The 21,401-nt window shown below is 42.8% G+C and overlaps 1 protein-coding gene across 8 annotated transcripts in view; it reads right to left on the bottom strand.

Annotated features, from left to right (window-relative positions):
• The window catches only part of ADAMTSL1 (ADAMTS like 1), a 714,047-nt gene continuing 692,646 nt past the window's right edge, over positions 1–21,401 (bottom strand). For 7 of the 8 annotated variants that reach the window (XM_034773212.1, XM_034773214.1, XM_034773211.1 and 4 more), the window contains 6 exons: positions 17,824–18,024; positions 13,963–14,143; positions 10,456–10,663; positions 5,072–5,181; positions 3,938–4,158; positions 1–1,975 (listed from right to left, as the gene is read on the bottom strand). In XM_034773212.1, coding sequence (XP_034629103.1) covers positions 1,869–1,975; positions 3,938–4,158; positions 5,072–5,181; positions 10,456–10,663; positions 13,963–14,143; positions 17,824–18,024 — 1,028 coding nt within the window. In that variant the 3' untranslated portion in view covers positions 1–1,868. Of the gene's footprint in view, positions 1,976–3,937; positions 4,159–5,071; positions 5,182–10,455; positions 10,664–13,962; positions 14,144–14,967; positions 15,039–17,823; positions 18,025–21,401 lie in introns of those variants that run through there. The other variant, XR_004646076.1, reaches the window with a different exon arrangement.

A 21,401-nucleotide genomic window follows, 5' to 3' on the forward strand; every position in this document is an offset into this window, starting at 1 on the left:
TCCCCAAAATAGTTTTTATCTGGACAACAATGTACAATTATTAATATTGCACTTTTTATACAAGGAATCCTAATAAATATACACAAAAAGATATACATTTACATACATAAAAAGACTTTTTTTTGTTTGTTTTTAAATAAAAGTTACACTGATTCTTAGCAACGTGATTTCTCAGAGACCCATTTATAGAGAGAGCGTTCCCTGCCAGACACACTTTGGAATGACCAAACTGGAGGCAATTTAATGCAATGGACCTGGTGTTAACCTCACAAGAGAACTTCCAGGCTTGTTGAAAAATCCACATGTAAGGTAAGCTGCAACATATCAATACTTGAACAGTGTTTTATTACTGCATCACAAGATGAGAGTCCCACTGGGGGTGCTACAAGAGGCACAGCCAAACCTTACATTTAGAGATAGTCCTAAACCAAAACTCCGGATCTGGGCACCTCTCCCTCAGACTTCGGGTAAGTTCAAATTCAAACTTTGTAGTTAAGGACGATTTCTGCAAGGTGCTGAGCAACCTGGATTTACACTGACTTGAGGATGCCTAGCACCTTGAAGGATGAAGCACTTAATTTTTGATTATCGATGCAATTAGGAGAGAGAATCACAATGAGCAGGCAAAATCATGTTATGAATGTGAAATTGGACACTCACTTCTCAGCTCACCTCTGACTGTAGAGTTCTATTCATGGACTACAACTGCTTCACTTACTAGCGTCCACCTTTTTTGGTGTGTCTTTTAGGAATCTGTGCTACCACTTTGGGGCCAAAGCTGATGATGTAGCATTCTGCATGTCTACGTGACAGAAAGAACTATAACAAATCAGAGCAGCTGAATTCTCCTTCTTGATAAATTAATAATTATCACTGGAGGATCTGGCTGTAACTGAGAGAAAAATTCCACACTGGCAGGACATAGAAATCATTTCTACAAATTCAAAGTTAGAAATAGACCAAAACCCCAGATCTGAAAGCCCAATAACTCTGGGATCTCAGGCTTCTCTCTTCCCCAGATACATTTTAATCATGTTAAGATGCAGCATGGTAAGTAGCTCTTGTTGCCACAAATATATACAACCCCTCCTATAAGTGCTCTGTACAGTGCAGTGATGGCAGGTATGCACGTTGGCCTGTCAATAACAGATCATTCTGTCACTCACTTTCCTTTTCTGCGTAATACTGTACTTCATTTTTTTATGTTGAGAGAAAAAACTTGTTGCACTTATTTAGATGTATTTTAAACTCATTCATGCTTTCGCACAATGTTTAACCTCTTTTTCAGATCCTAAGTTCTTAGCATGAGAGGGAGAGAGAGAACAGGAATACAGCTTTAGGATAGCAGTTTTAAAAAAACAAAACCACACGTTTATGTTAACAAACCCATCTAGGGCAAATGATGTCTCTGCCCATTGCTTAGCTGAATGTTTAGTTCAATCCCTTTTTTCAGTAGTCCATGATCTGTCAAGCTGTTTGATCCATGCCCTGGTGGTCTGATCTGCTGCTAATGGGAGTTTTTGCTTTGGTGTTTTTCCCCATCTGCTGGTTGATGTGTATCACAAGGCCTGTACGAGGATTCCTAGGCAGCTCTGTTCCACTCAGGCCCGACATGTTGCTTGTCTTCTCTTTCTTTTTGGTCTCCCACCACGACTGTGCTTTGCTGCATTCCATCTCCCAGCCTCACTGAAGGGAAAACTTGCCAAGTCCTTTACAACAATGATTCAGTAAAGTTAAAAAATAAAAAATAAAAAATAAATAAATAAAATGAAGAAAACTGAATTCTGTCCCATTTGTTTTGTAACAGTCCTTCCTGTAGTGAAGCAAAGGCTGATGCCTCTGATTCCCTATCTCAATTGCTCTCATCTTCATGCTTTTCCACAAGTCCCACAGCAGCGAGATTTGAACTGGGTGAGCTGGCAGAGTTTGAGCTGCTTCACCTTCTCACAGTACCTGGTGGTGTCTCTGCACTCCACTGGCAAAGGGAGAACAAAAAGGAGATGCAATGAAAGAACAGTGACTTACCTCCCAGTAACTGTGGTTCTTCAAGATTTCTTGTCCATGTGGACCTTCCCCGGAGGTGCACATGTGCCTCAAGAATCTACACAGACATGGGCTTGAAGAATTTAACATCCAGCGGTTGCTTTTAGACCACACAATCAGAGAGGGGAGTTCTGGGTTAGTAGTAATACTGTTGACAGGTTAGTGGGATACCTGCACCTTGCGGTTGTCATTGCACTTGTGGGAGTTTTGCTCTTGGGTACCCACAGGAGATATCCCTATTGTCAAGTTGGCATTAAAGATACAAATAAAATAAGGAGCTGCTTTTTTAAGAGAGTCGCTCCATGGCACCTTTATGTACTTTATTGGCTTGGGAGGTCCACACTGGTTGATCTGGAGCTTGGAAGCTCCATACTGGCTAGTTCTGAAGTTATCAGGTGAGATTCTGTGCTGTGTTTCTAACAGGTGGAGCACTGAACTTGCAGCCTGGGGAAGGGGTTAAGCAACCTTTGTGCTGTTTCAAGGCCCAGAGACCCTCCCAATGTAACTAAGGCTAGGTCTACACTACCCGCCTGAATCGGAGGGTAGAAATCGACCTCTCGGGGATCGATTTATCGCGTCCCGTGGGGACGCGACAATCGATCCCCGAATCGACACTCTTACTCCACCAGTGAAGGTGGGAGTAAGCGCCGTCGACGGGAAGCCGCGGAGGTCGATTTTGCCGCCGTCCTCACAGCGGGGTAAGTCGGCTGCGATACGTCGAATTCAGCTACGCTATTCACGTAGCTGAATTTGTGTATCTTAAATCGACTCCCCCCTGTAGTGTAGATGTAGCCTTAGACAGCCCTAGGGGCCTGTCTCATTTACAGCAGCCTCTTGGTGTTGCCCTATGGGCTGCACCAGTGCCTGGAATCTCCACAAGGCTGTGTGTCGTGGCCACAACACACCCTTCCCCATGCCAGCTTGTGAGGGGACCCTCAGAGGGCAGCTTTATTGTTGTCTGCTGTAGTGCTGGTGCCAAAGGAATTCTCCCCTGGCTGGAGCTGTGGCTTTTAGGGTCCTTTTATGCCCTTTTATCTGGCAGAAAGGGGCCAGAGTGAGGGAGAGGGTCTCACGCACCTCCTTTAAACTCCACCTCTGACAGTCCTGTCCTCCCTCAGCAAGCCAAGCCATGCTCACTGTGTTTGGTCTGGTTTTACCGAGCCCCTGTATTTGCCTCTAGAGGGGGGAGAAGGACTGTAGCAATCCCTTCTGTAGTCTAGTGCTGCGGAGTGGTTCTGCTGCGGCTCCAGAATGCCCAGCCTCTGTGGAGATCCCCAGTGCTCAGCCTCAGAATTGCTGGCTGCACACTAGACTCCAGGTTTTGGCCTTTAAACGTAATGCTTCAGAGTATTTGGGAACCGTGACTGGCAAAGAGGTTGTGATTTACACTCACGCTGCTTGGTGAACACTGACATAACACTAGGCTTGGTTTCCAAAGAGGCACATCTGTTCCAGATCATTTATTCTTTTTGCAATATTTATAATGTGTGCGTTTTTGGCAGCCCCAATTAAATGCTAGTCACCTGAAAGCCACTCCAGGAATTCTCAGCACTAACCAACTCAGCCGCTTCAGGTTTGCTTGATGTTAACATCAGCTAACTACCTGTTTATGACTTCTTATTTCTCTCCATACCAACAATGGAAACTTAGGACAACACCTATTACTTTTAGCCCTATTAGCAGGGAGATGAGATCCCAACTCTTAGAAAACAACAACAACAAACAACACTGAAGCCATTCCAATAGGAACACTTGATTTTGCAGGCTGCAATTTGCCATTTTTCAGACAAATGTTTTCCCAAGAAGCCCAGCAGTGGGGCCCAACACCGCGCTCTGGGGGCCCAGCTCTGTGGTGAAGATTCACAGATGGCTCCTTTCTCCCACAGGAACGTACTGTTTTCGCAGGGGGTGATGTTGCAGCGTTGCCAGTTCGCAGGTCTTGGCCTCCAGGAACAGTAGTGCTCCGGCACAGGTTTGTTGGTGCGGACATGCACGCATTCCACTCGCCTGGACTGGAAGCCATAGTTCCCACACGTAGCTGTACACAGAGTCCACAGACTGACCCTCCAGTGCACACCACAGATGTCTGTCCAGCAGTTCTGTGTGCTCAAAGGCCTGTTAATAAAAAGGACAGAGATATTATTATAATACCAGGCAGGAAATAAGAGGCTTAGTCACACTGGGTATTCCTCAAACACTGGGGATACTATGGGCCCTATAGCTCTGATCCTGAACACTTACTGGACCTGATCCACAATAATTGTAAACTAGCGTAGATCCATTGTCTTAATGGACTAGGTTGAGGCTCTGGCCCATTGACTTCAACTGGCAATTAAAGAACAGGACTCAAAAGGCCAGATCCTCAGCTGTTGTCAATTGGCATAGCTCCAATGAAGTCTATGGAGCTATGTATCCATTTACGCCAGTTGAGGATCTGTCTCAAACAACTTTAGCACTCCTTCTGTCCATAAAGTAGTTAACAACCCGATACTGCCTGCAGATCTACTGAGGAGTTGTAATGAACCAAGAAGTGGCTGATGTAAGCCACTAGAGCTTCATTACTATAAATGCAACAAACCTGGGTTTCAGATGTTGTTGTTATGGTTTTACAAATGGCACAAACAAAAACCTGTGTTCAGAATCCATCCTTTTCCTTCTGTACACACTATCAGCTAATATTCAAGAGCACTTGGTGCTCATTTAGTTATTGCACAGGAGAAATATTGAGATGCTGCCAAGCAGTGCTAGTTGGGATGGCTTTGGCAATGTGAATGCTCATCCACTAGTAAAAAACTTGAAGGGAGAATTGGGGTTTCTCCTTAAAAATGGTGTCAAACATACATGGAGCCTGATTCTCCTGTAACTTGTACCAGCATAACTCCATTGACTGCAACAGAGTTATTCCTGAGAAGTGAAAGGAGAATCAGGCCCTCAAATCCAAAAAACGATGAAGGCAGTAAAATCTCTGGCCTAATTCATAGGTCTCTGTACAGAAGCATGGTTCTGATGACGAGGGATTCTGTAATACCTTGGCAGGGCACCGCACTGGTCAGAAGACACAGAATTCCCATCCCTGGTCTGGCAGAAAATCTGTCTGTGCTGTACAGCTAGTCGTGGTCCGATGCATGGCCCATTACACTGCGAAAGTAGAAAAAGGACAGTCGGTGGCATAAAGTGAGAACATGCCCTGCTTTTATGAAGCCCTTCTTGGGAGCTGATGAGCAGAGATGTATGTTGCTGAGATGCAGATGCTCTCAATCTCTTCATAGAGATCAGTAGGTTTTTAAGTCCAAGTGCACAGTCTTTTTGTATCCCACACAGCCTCCCCAAGGCAGCATTAAAACTCATTTCTGTATCTGCTCTATAGATTAATTCCCCTCCCCCTTTGCCTATTTCAATCTTAAATCCATCTGCTTGGACAAATAAAAAGCTCTCATCTTATTAGCCCAGAGCTTGTGATCCATACAGGAAATCTTGCTGCAGTCCCTTTACTGTGTATTTTACAGCTTGTACTATCACAATTTATAGCCAAATGGTTCATAGCAAGACTGAATCAGGCCAGCAATGTTTTTTCCTTTAACACAAAGATGTCCTAACTAATTCAAACCTGTCAGTCAGCCTTTTGTGGTTTAATTTGTTTCCACTCTTCCCAGCTTAAATCACAGAAAGCTAAAGGCATGAAGCATGTGACCATGGCACCATCTTTCATCAACCTTATGAAAACTGCTTGGTTTCCAGGCAGCCAATATCTGGAAACTGTTTTTGGCAGGGGGGACTGCTGATTTGGAGATGGACAAGAAGGGACATGAATGTAGAGATCAAGGACAGGGCCGGCTCCAGGCACCAGCTTAACAAGCAGGTGCTTGGGGCGGCCAAGGGAGAGGGGCGGCACCTGCGGCAATTTGGGGGTGTCAGGTCCCTCACTCCCTGCCGCTGAACTGCCGCCGCCAATCGCGTTTTTTTTTTTCCCCAATTGCCACCGCCAATTGTGGCTTTTTTTTTTTTTTTTTGCTTGGGGCGGCAGAAATGCTGGAGCCGGCCCTGATCAAGGAGTTTCCATCAGTGCAAAGGTGGAGCAGGTTGGGATTCCTACCTGACACTGACCTGTGCCACCTCCCTACTGCCAGGAACCCTCTTCCTCCCTGGCATGCCCTCCTCACATCTGGTACTAGTTCTCAACCAACACCTGGACCAGGGTCCAGCAGAAAAGAGGAAGCTTGGTTGGGATAACAACAACTAGGGTGAGCTGGAGTGGGGAGACAGATTAATTGATTGCAAGGAAGGGTGTTAAGTAGATAAGATAGGTAGACAGGGCCTCAGAAAGAGGAAAGGGAGTAATCACCAGCTTGGCTGGGGTCAGAGAACCAGTTAGGTGGAGAAAGTGGGATCGAATATGCTCAAATTCATCTTGAATGTCCACCAAAGACCTAAGTGGTCTACAGAGTAATACTCTATTGTTAGGCAGCCTAATGCTTTCGTGCAGGCGCAATAAGGATAGCACTTCCCTGCAGACTGAAAAAGAGAGATGCAAGTCAATGCAAGGCTTTCCACAGGGGGTTCTGGTTCAGGTGCATGTAAGTAACATTAATTTGTGTACTTAGGGCAGGACTGCTATAGCTGTACATGCTGGCAATCTTCATCATAAACAACCCTGAGTGAATGGGAGTCTTAGCGGGGATAGCTCAGTGGTTTGAGCATTGGCCTACTAAACTCAGGGGTGTGAGTTCAATCCTTGAGGGAGCCACCTAGGGATCTGGGGCAAAATCAGTACTTGGTCCTGCTAGTGAAGGCAGGGGTCTGGACTCAATGACCTTTCAGGGTCCCTTCCAGTTCTAGGAGATAGGTATATCTCCATATATTTATTTTTTAGGGGATACGTCTTGATGCTTTATTGCACTATAAGAAAACACAGGCTGTGGAGGTTAAATAGCCACAGTAATCCACTTAAAACTAAATGAAAGAAGATGGGAGGTACAAGAAAATAACTCGTTTTGGAGGGGTGTAGGTCATCTATTTATTTTCACTTTAGTCTGGGAAAGCTAATCACTAAACCTGACCAATATGAACCTGACGTCCCCCAGGGTGAAACCTATGAAACAATGGAGAAATGTCACTGATCCACAGCCAGTGGTCTGTTCCTAATTGTAATTAATGTAATTGTCTTGTAGACATGGCTTGGAATAGAGCTGTATAGGTTTACATGGAGCTTGAGAAATGCTTTTTTCAGGTAGGAGAAATATTATATTATAAAGTACAAAGGTCAGGTATAACAGATGAATTCATGCATCTTTGATGATTGAGACTAGGTATGACATCATGGGGAATGATATAAACCACCACAGGTTACAACCACCCATGTGAGTTAACTGGCCAACAGCTAGTATTACACAATCCTTACCCGAAATTTCAAAGAAAGTACAAATTGAGCAATTTGCTTCTCTGTTTTGAAAGAATGTTCAGCTCTTTACTCCTAAACGCAGCATAACTCTATGTTCTGAGTGAACTTTCTCCAAAATACACAGACATAGGATTTAATGAAGTTATTTTCAGTTAGCTAGTAGTAACAAATCTCATTTTAATGATGGCGCTGGGTGCTCTGCAATAACGTTTGGCCATGAACATTTCATAAAATGAGTTACTGACCTTGATGGAATAAAACGGTCAATGTTGTATGCTGGGTAATGAGTAGCTTTTGTCTACAAGGCTGTATTTAGTATATTAGTGTATACACCTCTACCCCGATATAACACGGTCCTCGGGAGACAAAAAATCTCACCGCCTTATAGGTGAGACTATGTTATATCGGGTTCGGTCTGGCTTCCCCGGGGGTGATTTAAAGGGCCCAGTGCTCCAGCCGCTGCGGGGAGCCCTGGGCCCTTTAAATCACTGCCGGAGCTCCGGCTGCCGGGCTCAGGCGGTGATTTAAAGGGCCTGGGGTGCCACACGAATTCGGATATAATGCGGTAAAGCAGCGGGGCTCGGGTGGCGCTTTAAAGGGCCTGGGGCTCCCCGCTGCTTTACCGCGTTATATCCGAATTCGTGTTATATCGGGTCACGTTCTATCGGGGTAAAGGTGTAATTGCTAATGGCTTAGATATGTCCTCAGTCAACTCCTTGAGTATTCTATGATGCATTTCATCTGACCCTGGTGATTTGAAGACGTCTAAGTAATTTTTGACTTGTTCTTTCCCTGTTTTAGACTTTGATCCTACCTCATTTTCACTGGCATTCACTATGTTAGATGTCCAATCGCCACCAACCTCCTTGGTGAAAACCGAAACAAAGAAGTTTCGGTTGAAATGTTTGGGACAAGATATTTAGTGTTTGTGCTCCAGGGTTGTGTAATCACTTTTCTGTATATGGGTAGGCAAGCCACTGATGCATCTGGACATTCTGGTACTTCTGGAATGGCATGTGACCACTCCCATCTGCTTGACCAGTGGCAGTCAGGTGGTGTACTCTGCATTATCCAGGAAGATACCAGACAAAGCCACATCAGNATAGTATATGAGACTATATATGGTCATATCAGAAATTACAGAATTTATGTGGCTAATATCTACTATCATATCACTATGAAATCTAACAAAATGAGATAATGTGATTTATTTACCATTGTTTCCACATTGACTTACCAGGCAGTAATCATGAAAAGCTGCAAAATATTTCACGGTGACTCAGTGTATATTGAGAATGAAGCCAATCTCTGCATGCACAAAGCTGACTCTGCATAATGTTTTTATTAGGCTTTTAGTGTGCTCCTCTAAACTTAATTTCCTTATTGTTGCCTGACTAGTACTGTTTAAGGATATTGATTTAAAAGTATGACCTCTTCAGATTTGTTATAGATGAACTGTTCTTCACTTTTGGCTTAATAAAGGTTTTCAATGGATGTTAAAATAACAACATTAATAGCTGACTTTAACTCATAACATCAAGTAAAACTAGCCTGTGGATTAAACTCTGGCCTTCACTTATTCCATTCTGCCCCTGGATGAGTCATCATCAGCATGGACTAACCCTCAGACATTTGCAACTAAATATATAAGCCTCTTCTACCTAAGCTAAAACTCTCATCAGCCTGTACATGTGGCCCAGCTATAGCTGGGAGGGAGAGAGACAGAATACCACACTGACTGGGCATGGATTACATTCACAGCATATATATGCTACAATCCTTTCTGGAGATCTGCTGGCCCACACAGATCCACGGACAATAAGGGGATCTCCCATGAATCTCCCCAAGAGAAGGATTTCACTCATAATACTATGAATCATTCACTATTTACAGAACATATTTTTAGTATCTGAGCACAACATGAAGCAGTAAGGACGGTGTTTCAGACTGACTTGTGTGGGATTCTTAAAATGCTTTGAACCCAACGTCTTGTATCATCATTTCAGTTTCCCTTACATAGTGGTTCAAGTAAATCCTGATTTTATGAGGTGTTAGGGGATATTCAAAACCTTTATAAAACTGGGTGTTTGTTAAAAAAGACACGACAGCCCAGAACAGGACCAGATATAAATGTTGCATAACAGAGACAATCAGGGTCTGGAAATGTGTTTCACTGTGGCCAGATATATAGGTGTCAGCAGAGATAGCAAGGATTGACTAGGCCATGGAAACTGACCAATTTCTCCAGGTCATTACTGAGGCACATTGGCAGAACAGGATGGGGACGGTTGAGCTGCCAATGTCCATGCTCTCCAGGGTTGTGTCCATCACTACAAATAAATAAATACATAACAAGAGGCTGCAAGAAGAAGCCTCTTCTTCTGTGAAGACAGTCCAGTGGAGAGGAGTGAAGGGCCAGATTGTGACTAGCTCTTCTAGGGTGTACACAGGTTTGGGGATGGGAGAAGATGCAAGGAACTTTCCTCTGCTCCTTGCTTGCCCCAAGCAAAGATTGGTCACAACCACAGTCTTTGTACTTGGAGGAGGGCTGGGACTGTTCCCTCCAGATTGCAGATCTCCCCAAAGGAAATAGGGGAGAGGAAGAGGCAGGACCACATCCACCTTACAGAGCAAACTCAGCACACACTGCAGGGGATAGGGAAAACAGGCCGCACCATCCCAAAGGATGCTTACTGCCCCATTGAGAACTGGGGAGCAGTTATGCCTGCCGGAGATGTAATCCCTCCACGAGCTCCCCCTGGGACAATGTGCCTCCATGCTCTAGGCAGTACCAATCTGGCACAATCTAGCCCTGTCTTTTAGGCTGCTAACTCTTTCATGAAATGTGTGAAGCTTTGTTATCCCAATCATCCAATGCGTTAAACAAAAGACATGAGTTGCCTCTTAAAAGCTCATATGATGCATTAATCACAGATGCAAAATCATTGCTCTCATCTTCAGGCACCTCTTGTCACCGAACTGTACAAAGATTTGTGTGTCTGTGTGGCTCTTACCTGACCCCAAGAGGAAGCCACCCACTCCATGCACAGCTGCCTGTTACAGATCTGGGTATCCACTGGGCGTTTGGCAACCTGGGCACATGCCTCATTTGACATGGGGACAGAACTGCCCATAGCGGTCAACCTCTGACATGTCACGCGCCGGGTCTGGACACCTCCACCGCAGCTCCGTGTACAAAGGGACCAGGATGTCACCATCCACCTGATGGGAGAAATGCAAAGGGGTCAAGGAGCAGTACAGAATTGCCAGAGGCAGAAATGACAGTGTCACAGGGATCTCATAACACAGATCCTCTGAAATCACAGAGGCCCTTGCGGAAAGCCAGCCATTTGATCACTTTGGGCTCAATCTTGGGGGATGCTGAGCAGCCTCACCATCCACTGAGGTCAATGGGAGCTGAGGAAATTCAGCACCTCACAGGATCAAGGGCTAGGGACTAATGTTACATTTTAGTGCCTCTGTCAAGGGGGTTGGGCCCAGAATAGAAGCTATTCTGTATTTTCTTGGCTCTGTTTGCAAAACCCATGTAAATACTTCTAACCCTGGGTGCAATATGGTCACTTTGCAGCATCAGGTTGGCAGATTCTGGACCTAAGGCCAGTATTACAAGCCATGGGAGGATCAGCCAAATAAGGGGATTCTTCGGTTATGTAAAGACCACACAGCAGCTCCCACCCTCAATTTGCTGCTGACATAGATGCATGACTTGTACATCTCCAGCCCTGCTGACCCCTGGTCGCTATATTGGCTTGTTGGGGCCACTGGTTCCCTGGATAACTTACAGCAGCTTCTAGGCTGCTCTTACTGCACGGGAATGGGCTGGTGCACAGCCAGGCAAGGATTGGGAAAGCACAAAGGGAGTTGTACCATTTTCCCTGAGCTGCATGGATGAAATAGAAGATCTGGCCCTATATGTATTGACTTTTTAAAAACACTAAAACAAATTAACAAACTAACATTTAATAAATAAATAAATAGTTTATATTATTAATAATATTATTATACTGGTCTACCACCTACTACTAACTGGGTAACAGATTTAGCTGGTTGTTCAGAGATCAGCAACCTTCCTCCAATCCCTGGATAATGTGAAATAGCCAGGCCCTCCCGCTCAGCTAGTCTGCAGCTTATTACTGGCTGTTAAAACTACTTTGTGGAATGTGTGAAAGAAGCGAGTCCCTTGGTAATCATGAATCACAGGCCATGTTCAGGCATGCACATTGCAGATAAGGGTGATGCTGAACACTGCAAGAGCTGGGCCCATGTGCCAAGCAGTTAGCACAAGGAGGCAAAGAGAGTTGTTTCCCAGTGCAGTGGTGTGATATTTACCCAGATGGTTTTTGAAGAGAGTTTGGGGGAAAGGAGGGAGGGAAGTGATTATTAGTTCCAGGGGGAGATTTCTGGTCAAGTCAGGAGCTCTGCTGAACTAGGCTTCAGGCTACTTTGCAGGATTTATGTGTTCTGGGTGGCGGGGGGGAAGCCCAGCATCTCCCCAACCAGCAGCACCATATTTATGATTACTTTACAAAACAGGCAGTAGGTGCTTCCAGTCCTTTGCAGCTCTGATATTCAAGTAAAGGCATCCATTATATTTTCATTAATGCTCTGCTGACTGATTCCCACTGTTACAGAAACAATAAAATAAATAGAGTTCTTGGCAAGGACAAAAAATACGTCTCCACGTATCATAGAGTTTGGCAAGGTTGATTCTGCAGCTTCTCTGCCTTTTGTAAAGCTCAGCTCTGCATTTCAATCAACTTTTATTTCCAAACATATAGTTCAGCAGCTTTCTCGGGAGCCGGGAAGAGAAGCGTGGGCTGCATTATAGCTCAGGAAGGGGATAAAAGGACATAAATCATTCCTGTGGAAATATTCCCATCAGCAAGTCAAACTGCTGATATTAATGAGTGCGTTTCATATTTCATCAAGTCTCTCGTGGTTTCTGCTGCTCCTTATGACTCAGCTGGCAATCCAGAAAACATTTGCCTAAATAGAGGTGCAGGAACACATTATAGAAAGGTAATGAAATGGGAGCCATGCCGCCTTCCCAAGCCACAGCCAAAGCAAATGGCTGGAAAGTTGGCTGCTCTCTGCTCATCAGGATACTTTCTGATTCTCAGCTCCTCCGCTGGTGTCAGAAATTGTGGCCAGATTCTGATCTCAAATATATGAATGCAAAACCAGAGTCATGCTGGTGAAGTTACTGGAGTCACTCTGGATTTTAACCTGAAATTTGTAGTTTGGGCCTATCTCTAATTTTGATTTGTTAATTTTTGATTTGTTACAAATGTCCCATCACATAACAGAATATTAATACTGATACAGTTCTCAGAGGAGTCACTAGTTGGTGTGGTTACGCAAGCAACGTACAGTCATTGAATAAATGGTACATTGTTAGTTTTGGGATGCAGTTTCATTTGTGGGAGCTGTTGTAGGCAGCTGGAGAATTTACTCGCTTCCCTTTATCTCTCTATCTAAAGTCAATTCTTGGGGCAGAGTGGCTTCTTGGGAACTGAGCATTGGTGCTGGGGCTGAATTTCTGAAACATGGGTTTGCTTGCATGCTGTTTGTGATCACCTCTGTTTAGGGGCTGGTGTATATAGAGTATACAAAACCAGCCATGCTAAGGCTATGTGTACACTATGGGGACTATCCTGGCATACTTATGTTGGCATAGCCAACTTGACAGGAGGATGCAGGAACACCACCTCTCTGAATGACATTAGGTACCCTGGCAGAAGCACACTTCCATCGACATAGATGCATCTACACCGGAGGTGGGTGTGGGTGGGAGGTTGGGGTTCACCAACATAAATATGTCAGTCAGGTGTGATTTTACACACTCCTGCCTGACATAGATATGCCTCTATAACTTTGCAGTGTAGACCAAGAGTAAGAAAATAAACAGACTACACATCACTGATTTCCCCTCCAATGGGAAACTGACTGGCAGGGCCCTGAAATCTGCTACTGATTGGCAGAGGGACAAAAATACATATATATTATGGTAGTACCCAAAGGCTCCAATCAGGATCAAGACTCTCTTTTCTGGGTGCTGTACAAACAAATAGAAGGGCACGGTCATGCCCCCAAACAGCATATCTTTAGTCTGGAGTTGACAAAGATATGGTTGACTAATGAGTCAAAGAGGAAAATTCAGTCCCCTAGCCAGCCACCTATAATGAACAGCATTCTTGGGTACTGATCCTTCCTGGAAAGGCTCCAAAAGACCATTAGGTTGTGAACTTTGCTAATAAAAAGATGATAAACCACTTTAACAGAGGGAGTAGACATAATCTCTGCCATGTACTGTGAATGTTTTCCCCAATCCACCACCATGACCTCTAATTTATCTGGATTAAGCTTCAGTAAATTTACTCTCAGATACAATTGTTTCCTGCACAGACATTAGAAAAGCAAAGATAACACCTTGTCCAGGGCAGAGTATTATTAAATGCCTCATAAAAGCATACACGGTATACTACAGCGCAAAGACAAACCTTGAAGGGCAGTCTCTTCTGTTACAAGCAACAGGCTGTAGCACTGGCTTGGGCTTCTCTATGCAGTGGGATGCATTGACCTCAGTCCTGTCCAGTAAGCACCTCAGCTGGGGTTGCTGCACTCCTTTGTTACCACAGGAGGCCGAACATGCCATCAGTCTGTCCGCTGACCACCAATATTCTGCCACAAGCACAAGACACCCAAATTAACATTTAAAAATCAATCAGAAAAGCCAATTAGTGGTAAAATATCAGTGATTGATGCCAAGGTGCTCCTGTCATTTTGGAGATGTTTTGTAAGATAAAAACAACGAGGAGTCCAGTGGCACCTTAATGACTATCAGATTTATTTGGACATAAGCTTTCGTGGGTAAAAAACCCACTTCTTCAGATGCATCCCCAGTCCCCAAATCTGAAATGGTTCTTCAGACGCGAAGTGGGTTTTTTACTCATGAAAGCTTATGGCCAAATAAATCTGTTAGTCTTTAAGGTGCCACCAGACTCCTTGTTGTTTTTGTGGATACAGACTAACACAGCTACTCCTCTGATGTAAGATAAAAGTGACTCCTACAGAAATGCTTAAAATAGGTGAATTATGTATAGGAAAAGCATGTCACCCTAGGAATCATCAGGCACTGGGATACCAGCCTTAGACCGACCACCAATCCTCTCTGATAGGGCAAATTCTATGTTTTGGAACTCATCACGGTAAGGCATGGCGACTAAGTGATATGTGACTTCAGTGCTGGCTAATGGATGGTCCAGTAGTTAAGATGGAAGTGTGCAACTCAGGAGACTAATTTAATTCTCTGCTCTGTCACAGACTTTCTGTGTGACTTCAGACAAGTCTCCGAGTCTCTCTATATCTCAATTCCCAGTCTTTAAAATGGGAATAATAGCCCTTCCCTGTCAATGGGGTGGTGTGAGGATAAATTCATTCCAGTTTGTTAGGTCTCAGAAACTGTGGTAATGGGGGCCATATAAATACCTAAGATATATACATACCAAACTGGGGAAACAGGGCCTGGGGACTATTGTATCAGTCCCACATGATACCTATCCCTTATGGAAAAGTCCTGCAAAATTTAACAGAAAATAAAAACCTTTCTACAGCTTTTTAAAAAATCATCCTGAGGAATTTAAAGGAGAACATCTCTGATACAGAAGTGTATAGGACACTCAAAATAGTATAGAAATTATTTCAATGTATATTAAATTCTATCATTTTTTAGAATAATTTCTGTAGTACTCTATAAAATTTCTATACATATCCTTTAAAGTAATCCTTTTAAATTTAATAAGACTTTCCCATACTAGGTAGGAAATAAGCATATTATTAATCCATGCTGTAAATCAATCCTTCATTCCTTTGCAGAAAGGCAGCAATCCACATACTAGATGTACTCCTGACAGAATTCTGTGCCCCTTTGGGGGTGAAAAATTCATATAGACCACATTTTTCTGTGCCCCTCCCCCAAGCAGAAAAACACAAAAATAAATCTGCCAGGGGACACGTGCCTCTTCCCCAGCAGCCCAGGGTGTATTATGCATGAGGCATGCTAGAGGCAGAAATGTAGCAGCCTGCCTGTTAGTTAATTGATCTCATTCTCTGAGGCACAAATGTAGCAGCCTGACTGTGTAGTAACATTGTTAAAGTTGCTGTTGATGGTTAATTGATCTCATTCTCTGAGGCAGACATGTAGCAGCCTGCCTACGTAGTAACATTGTTAATGTTCTTATTGTTAGTTAACTGTTCCTATTCTCAGTCAATTCCCCCAAGAGCATAAAACCTGTGAAAGTTTTAAGACCCCAACATTGCCAGAGTGACGTAAATGAGCCTTATTATACATGACAGTACGGGAATCCTCAGCTAGGAAGATGTATGTGCTTTCTTACTTTCTTCCTGTGCCAAAGTGGCACAATGGGGTTAGATTACAGCTCAGGATTTATTTTACTTCCCCATTAAAAAAAAGACCTTGAGGGCAAATAAAACATTTACTAAGCAATCAATAAAATGTCAGGACATTCAGGACCAAGCACTTCTCAAAGTACCTAGCCAGGTCCAGGACAATGATTAGCAAAACTGTATGACTTTCATGTATGAAAGTCTGAGCAATTTAAAATGACATACTTTTTTTTTTTTTCCTGTTTGGTGTTCTGTAATGTAATTTAAATGAAAATCCAGAATTATAACTGGAATGAAGGGTATTAGTTACCAAGTGTTTGTAACTTAACTTTCATGTGTTTAGGAAATGCTCTATAGTAGTTGTGACTTTTTTCTGTATTGTAGTTTAAATAAATTATCAAAAACAATTGCAACTGGAGTGATGCATTATTTTGACAAATAAATATGCAGAATTTTGAATTTTTTGGAGCAGAATTTTGAACTTTTTGGTGCACAATAACCCCCCACCGGTGTAAATCATCAGAGTTCCATTGAAGGCAGTGGAGTTACACAGATTTACAGCACCTGATGATGTGGTCCAGTGTCACTTACAGATAGGCTCAAACCAGAAAATTTGGATCCAGGTTTCAGATACCAACAAATTATGGTATATGAACTTCATGTTTAGGTTTGATCCTATTTCTAATTTCTGCATGAAACAGTTCACCCACACAGATTAATTAGAGGATGATTGTAAAGCACTTTGAAGATGCAGCTTCACTTTCTTCAAGTATAATGTGCTAAATAACATTATTCAAGGAAAACGTATCTAAATATAGAAAAGAAATCAATTTTGCACTTGAATTATCATTAATTCCTAGATGCAAGAATCTCAAAATAAAAACACTCAGTAATGTTGATGCATTGTACAAAGTTCTAGATGCTATTGGTGTCATGGGGCTGAAACTCCAATGCAATGCTTTCAAGGGACATAATTAATTGGGCACCAAAAATATTTCATGATTTCCTTTGAAAAACCTATCCTTAAAACTTTAACATCAAAACTTAAATTTAATGGAAATATCTACCCTCAAAGTAGTCTTTTTAAGAGGAAAGGAAATATACGAATCACGCATTAAAAGATCAACTAGTAAGATTAAGCAATTTTCTTTGTTAGCACCTAGAAGGGATGCTGCCAAAATAAAATTCACATATTTACAATTAAAAACCCATTACCTGTGTTAATAACAAAAGACTCAGATCAGTTTTTCTCAATTGGTGGGTCCTGACCCCCCCCCACAGGAGTGATAAAAGGCATTCGGGGAGTAGGTGGTCACGAGATGTTGAAAATATTATTACAATTTAAAGGAAAGAAACTCTTGCTCCCCTACTCCTGCTCACCCTTACTCTTCAAAGTCAAGTACTCTGTAAATTTTTTGGAAAACACACACACACACACACACACACACACACACACACACACACACAGTGTGGCTTGATCATTTTTCTCATTGATACATGTTTCACACTTACTGTTATATCAAATATAAGATGGTAGCAAAATTTTTGGACTTCAGATAAGGTTCTCAGCCTGAAAAGGCTGAGAAACAGCATCATTAGGTTATTAAAATTGGTGGCTTCTAATATTGGCGGCCCATCCTGTGATGCCTATGTCCTGACTTTCAGATATGCTGAAAATGTACAAGTCCAGCTGAAATCAGAATGATCTGTATGTGCTCAACAACCCTGAAAATCAGGTCCAACGAATCTCTAAAAACCCTCTAAAAACCAAGATACCCAGAATTATTGGATATATCTACAAATTCACTCTTAGTGGTAAAGGTACCAAAACATCTCTTGGTTGCCGTTTCTTGTGGCCTCAGAGTGAAGGAATCCAGAATGATGATGAACCAGTTAACAGCACCATCCTGGCAATGGCAAGATCTTATAAAGGCAGCAAGATAGAATTATTTTACCTCGGATTGTCAGAGATGTTTTTTGCATAAGTGAGCCAGCTTCATTCTGAGCCAGGCAGCTGAATTCACCTTGATAACCGTCACTGATGTTTAGTAGCTGAAGAATCTGACCAGCTGCCAGGATGTTATGTCTCATGCTGATGGGTTGACCAGCATAAAACCAAGTGATGTTTGGAGTTGGGTGACCATCCACTGGGCAACCTAGAAACCAGGGAAGAGAAATAATAAGCTTTCTGCCAACAAAATGAGAATAAAATCATCCATGAGTTACCCACAGCAGAACATGGTGTTTTGAAATCAATACAACAAGGAAAAAAAGTTGTTGTTCTCTTCCTCTCAATAATTAAAGATCTAAGAGATGTTTATAATGGGTGCCTTCTTATCAACGGAAAAACAGTTTTTAAATGGTCCATAATGCTTTGCATTTCCATAGTGTCTTTTATGTGAAGTTTTAAATCATCATACACATCTGAGTGAATAATTCATGTTAAGCCTTGTAACCCTCCCGTGAAATAGGGCAGTATTATTCCCCTTTTTGTGATGAGGAAACTGAGGCACAGTGAAGTTAAGAAACATGTCTTTGGCAGAGGCAGAAATAGAACCCACACTGTTTGATGTCTAGTCCTGTGCTTTAAGCCACAGGCTCATCTTTCCATTTGTGATTTAATGGGAAAGAATTAGCATCCATAACAAGTGCAGGGATGTATATGTGTGAAGGTATGTGAGTATAAACACACACACACAAAACTTGCAAAGTCAAGCACTCAAAAACTAGGAAATGCCAGCATTAAGGTTGTCAGTGCATTTCCTAACTTTTGAGTGCTTGACTTTGCAGTGTTTATGTTCTTTTAACACAGTGCCATCATATTGACACCCACATGGTTCGTCCCTGACACAAAGGCCACACCCTTGCCAAATTTCAGGTCCTTGCTCCAAACGTGGGGGAGTTAGAGCATCTCAAAGCAAAGGTCACCAGAATTTTTTTTTAACATTGAAAAAAAAATATGCTTCCCCCCCCAACCTCATTCTTGGAATTGGCTGAACCATTTTGGCTGACATTTACCTGGATCTCCCCACACCCAAAAGAAAAAAAATATTAGCCTGATGCAAACACCCAGCATTGGAAATTTTAGCCTAAATGTTTAAAGTTTACCGAAGTTATAAGAAACTGAAAACAGGGTCTTATAATGGAAAGTGTTGGGTAATCTTATTAATATAACATTCTAACCTATATATAGTTTTTTTTAATGTGATTACAAAGAGGTCTCTCAAAGATCAACATACAGACATGCAGTTAATTCAGTTTTACTGTGTGTCTGCAAAATCAACTACCATGGTTTAAAATGAGAAAGTAGAAAGATCAACCCAATAACACGCAAGTACAAAGGGAACTGAAATTAACTACAATCCATAGCTGAGCTCTTTTGTTTCTTTTGCAGATTTTTCTGCCAAATAAATTAATTACTGCCCTTCCCATCACTGTATATTTTATTTGCATCATCTATATTTCTTTTTCCAGATCTATATATAAAATAATAGGCTACGGGAATAGCTAGTAACCAATAATATTGGAAAAAATCAACCCCCCATTCTTTCCATATGTGTTACCAATGAATAATTAGTAATTTTTTCCACTTCTAATGAAAAAAACCTTGCCTGTACCTACGAGGCTCGTATGTAATGGATATTTCCCATTTGTGTACGCAGAATGAGCATCAATCACCCTTCACAGATGATATATCCTACATGTATTCACTTGGACAGATGCATAAACTGTGGGATGATATGTTAGGCATATTTAGCAAAAATCAGACTGTAATGAAAAATATGTTCCCATAACATCCCTTTTCCCCTCTCCTCCTAGCAATAATATGAATACCATTTAATACAGATTACCAACACCTATTTTCCATTTCCTCCCAAACATGTCATCGTTGACTGTTTTATCCTTCCAGTGTTCAACACCTGCCCCAAGCATGGGATAAACAGTATGGGAGTGAAAAACTGTCTTCATCTCTAGCCAGTGCAGTTACTAAGGGGTGTTAGTACAGCAGGACTCTTATGGTGGGGAAGCAGTGTTTGGCAATGTTTCCTGACTAGAGAGAACTCTGGCAGTAGAAGACCCTTCTCTATCAGCCCTTCTTAACCAGTGAAAGAAAATATTGCTTTTAGGCCTCCTCTTCCAGGTCCACTGTGACTCTAAATTGATCTAAAGCCAGGGTATGATTCACAGATGTGAGAGATATTTTTTCTTTCTTTCTTTTTTTTTTTTGGAATTGCAAACAAAAACGTATATAAATTATACATTTTTGTGGGCGGTGGGACACTGGGGAGAAAGGGAAAGTTAATATTTCAAAGTTAGCAAAAAGGGCTTGGCCGGCAGGAGACCAAGGTTCTACAGCAATGCCAATGACTGCATGAGAGGAAAGAATAAATTAACACTGCAGGCCAAATCCTGTTCTCAGTTACACTAGTGTAACTTCATTGCATAGCTGTAGCTGAAGAACAAATCTGGGCCAGCAGCGCTAAAGCTAGGGGAACAAATCACAGAACAGACATAACTCCTCTTTTTCACCTGAAGGACAGAAACAAATGAATCCAGCCACACTGCAGTTGTTCATTGGGTGCAGTTTATTACTGCATCTGAATACAGAGCTCCTTTTAGAAGCCTGTTACAATTCCCAGCAGAGCCCTATGGCCAGCAGTGGTGATGTCAGATGTAAGCCTGGCATTTGAAAAAATGAATGGAATTTTCTTTAAAAAAACAAAAACAACCCCCCCAAAACAATTACAAATTGTTCTTAAGCTCCTGTGTCTGACCAACAAAATGTTCTTTGAGATTCTTCTCAACCTAATACTAGTGCCCAGCAGATCTTTCGAATAGTTATTAGAGATTGGCCCAAAATACAGAGTTCAGATACGGACCGGATGTGGGAGAAGGGGCCTCTTTGGATTTTGTGTTTCAGTTTGGGCCTAATAATGACACATAGCCTTTTATGTAGTGGTTTTCATCCATAGATCTTAAAGTGGTTCACAAAGGAAGGTAAGTATCATAATATCCAATTTAGCAATGCATAAACTGAGGCAAGGGGAGGTGCTCTCCACCCTCCATGCCTGGCTGGGCCCCCAGGACGGACCCACCTCTCCTGCTACATGGCATTGCGTCTTCCTGAGGCAACACGGGGGGTGGGGAGGGGAGGGAGGGGAGGAGGTGGGAGGTCACACAGGATCATGGACCCCCCTCCCCAGATTTCTCTCAGGGTTCATACTAGAATGTGGCCAGCAGCAGCCTTTCAGTACTGTGCAGGAGGGAAGGGATCAGAGCTGCTTCCAGCCGCCAGGGGAGAGGGGAGGGAATAACCTAGCTTGTGTCATTGCAGAGCTTATCTCTTCTCCGCCCCGCCCCGCCCCCCCCTCCCCAGGGCGGCTGGAAGCAGCTTGTTCCTTCCTGCCTGCCAAGGGTCCAAAGGCAGCTAACACCTCCAGGCTGCTGCTGGCCACTGACATAACCCAGCTGCCTCCTGTCCCCCAGCTACAGCACGGGCAGGAAGGGGTTAAGCCCTTACAATGTATTGTGC

The sequence above is a fragment of the Trachemys scripta genome, chromosome 6 (assembly GCF_013100865.1).
Source record: "Trachemys scripta elegans isolate TJP31775 chromosome 6, CAS_Tse_1.0, whole genome shotgun sequence".
Classification (NCBI taxonomy): domain Eukaryota; kingdom Metazoa; phylum Chordata; order Testudines; family Emydidae; genus Trachemys; species Trachemys scripta.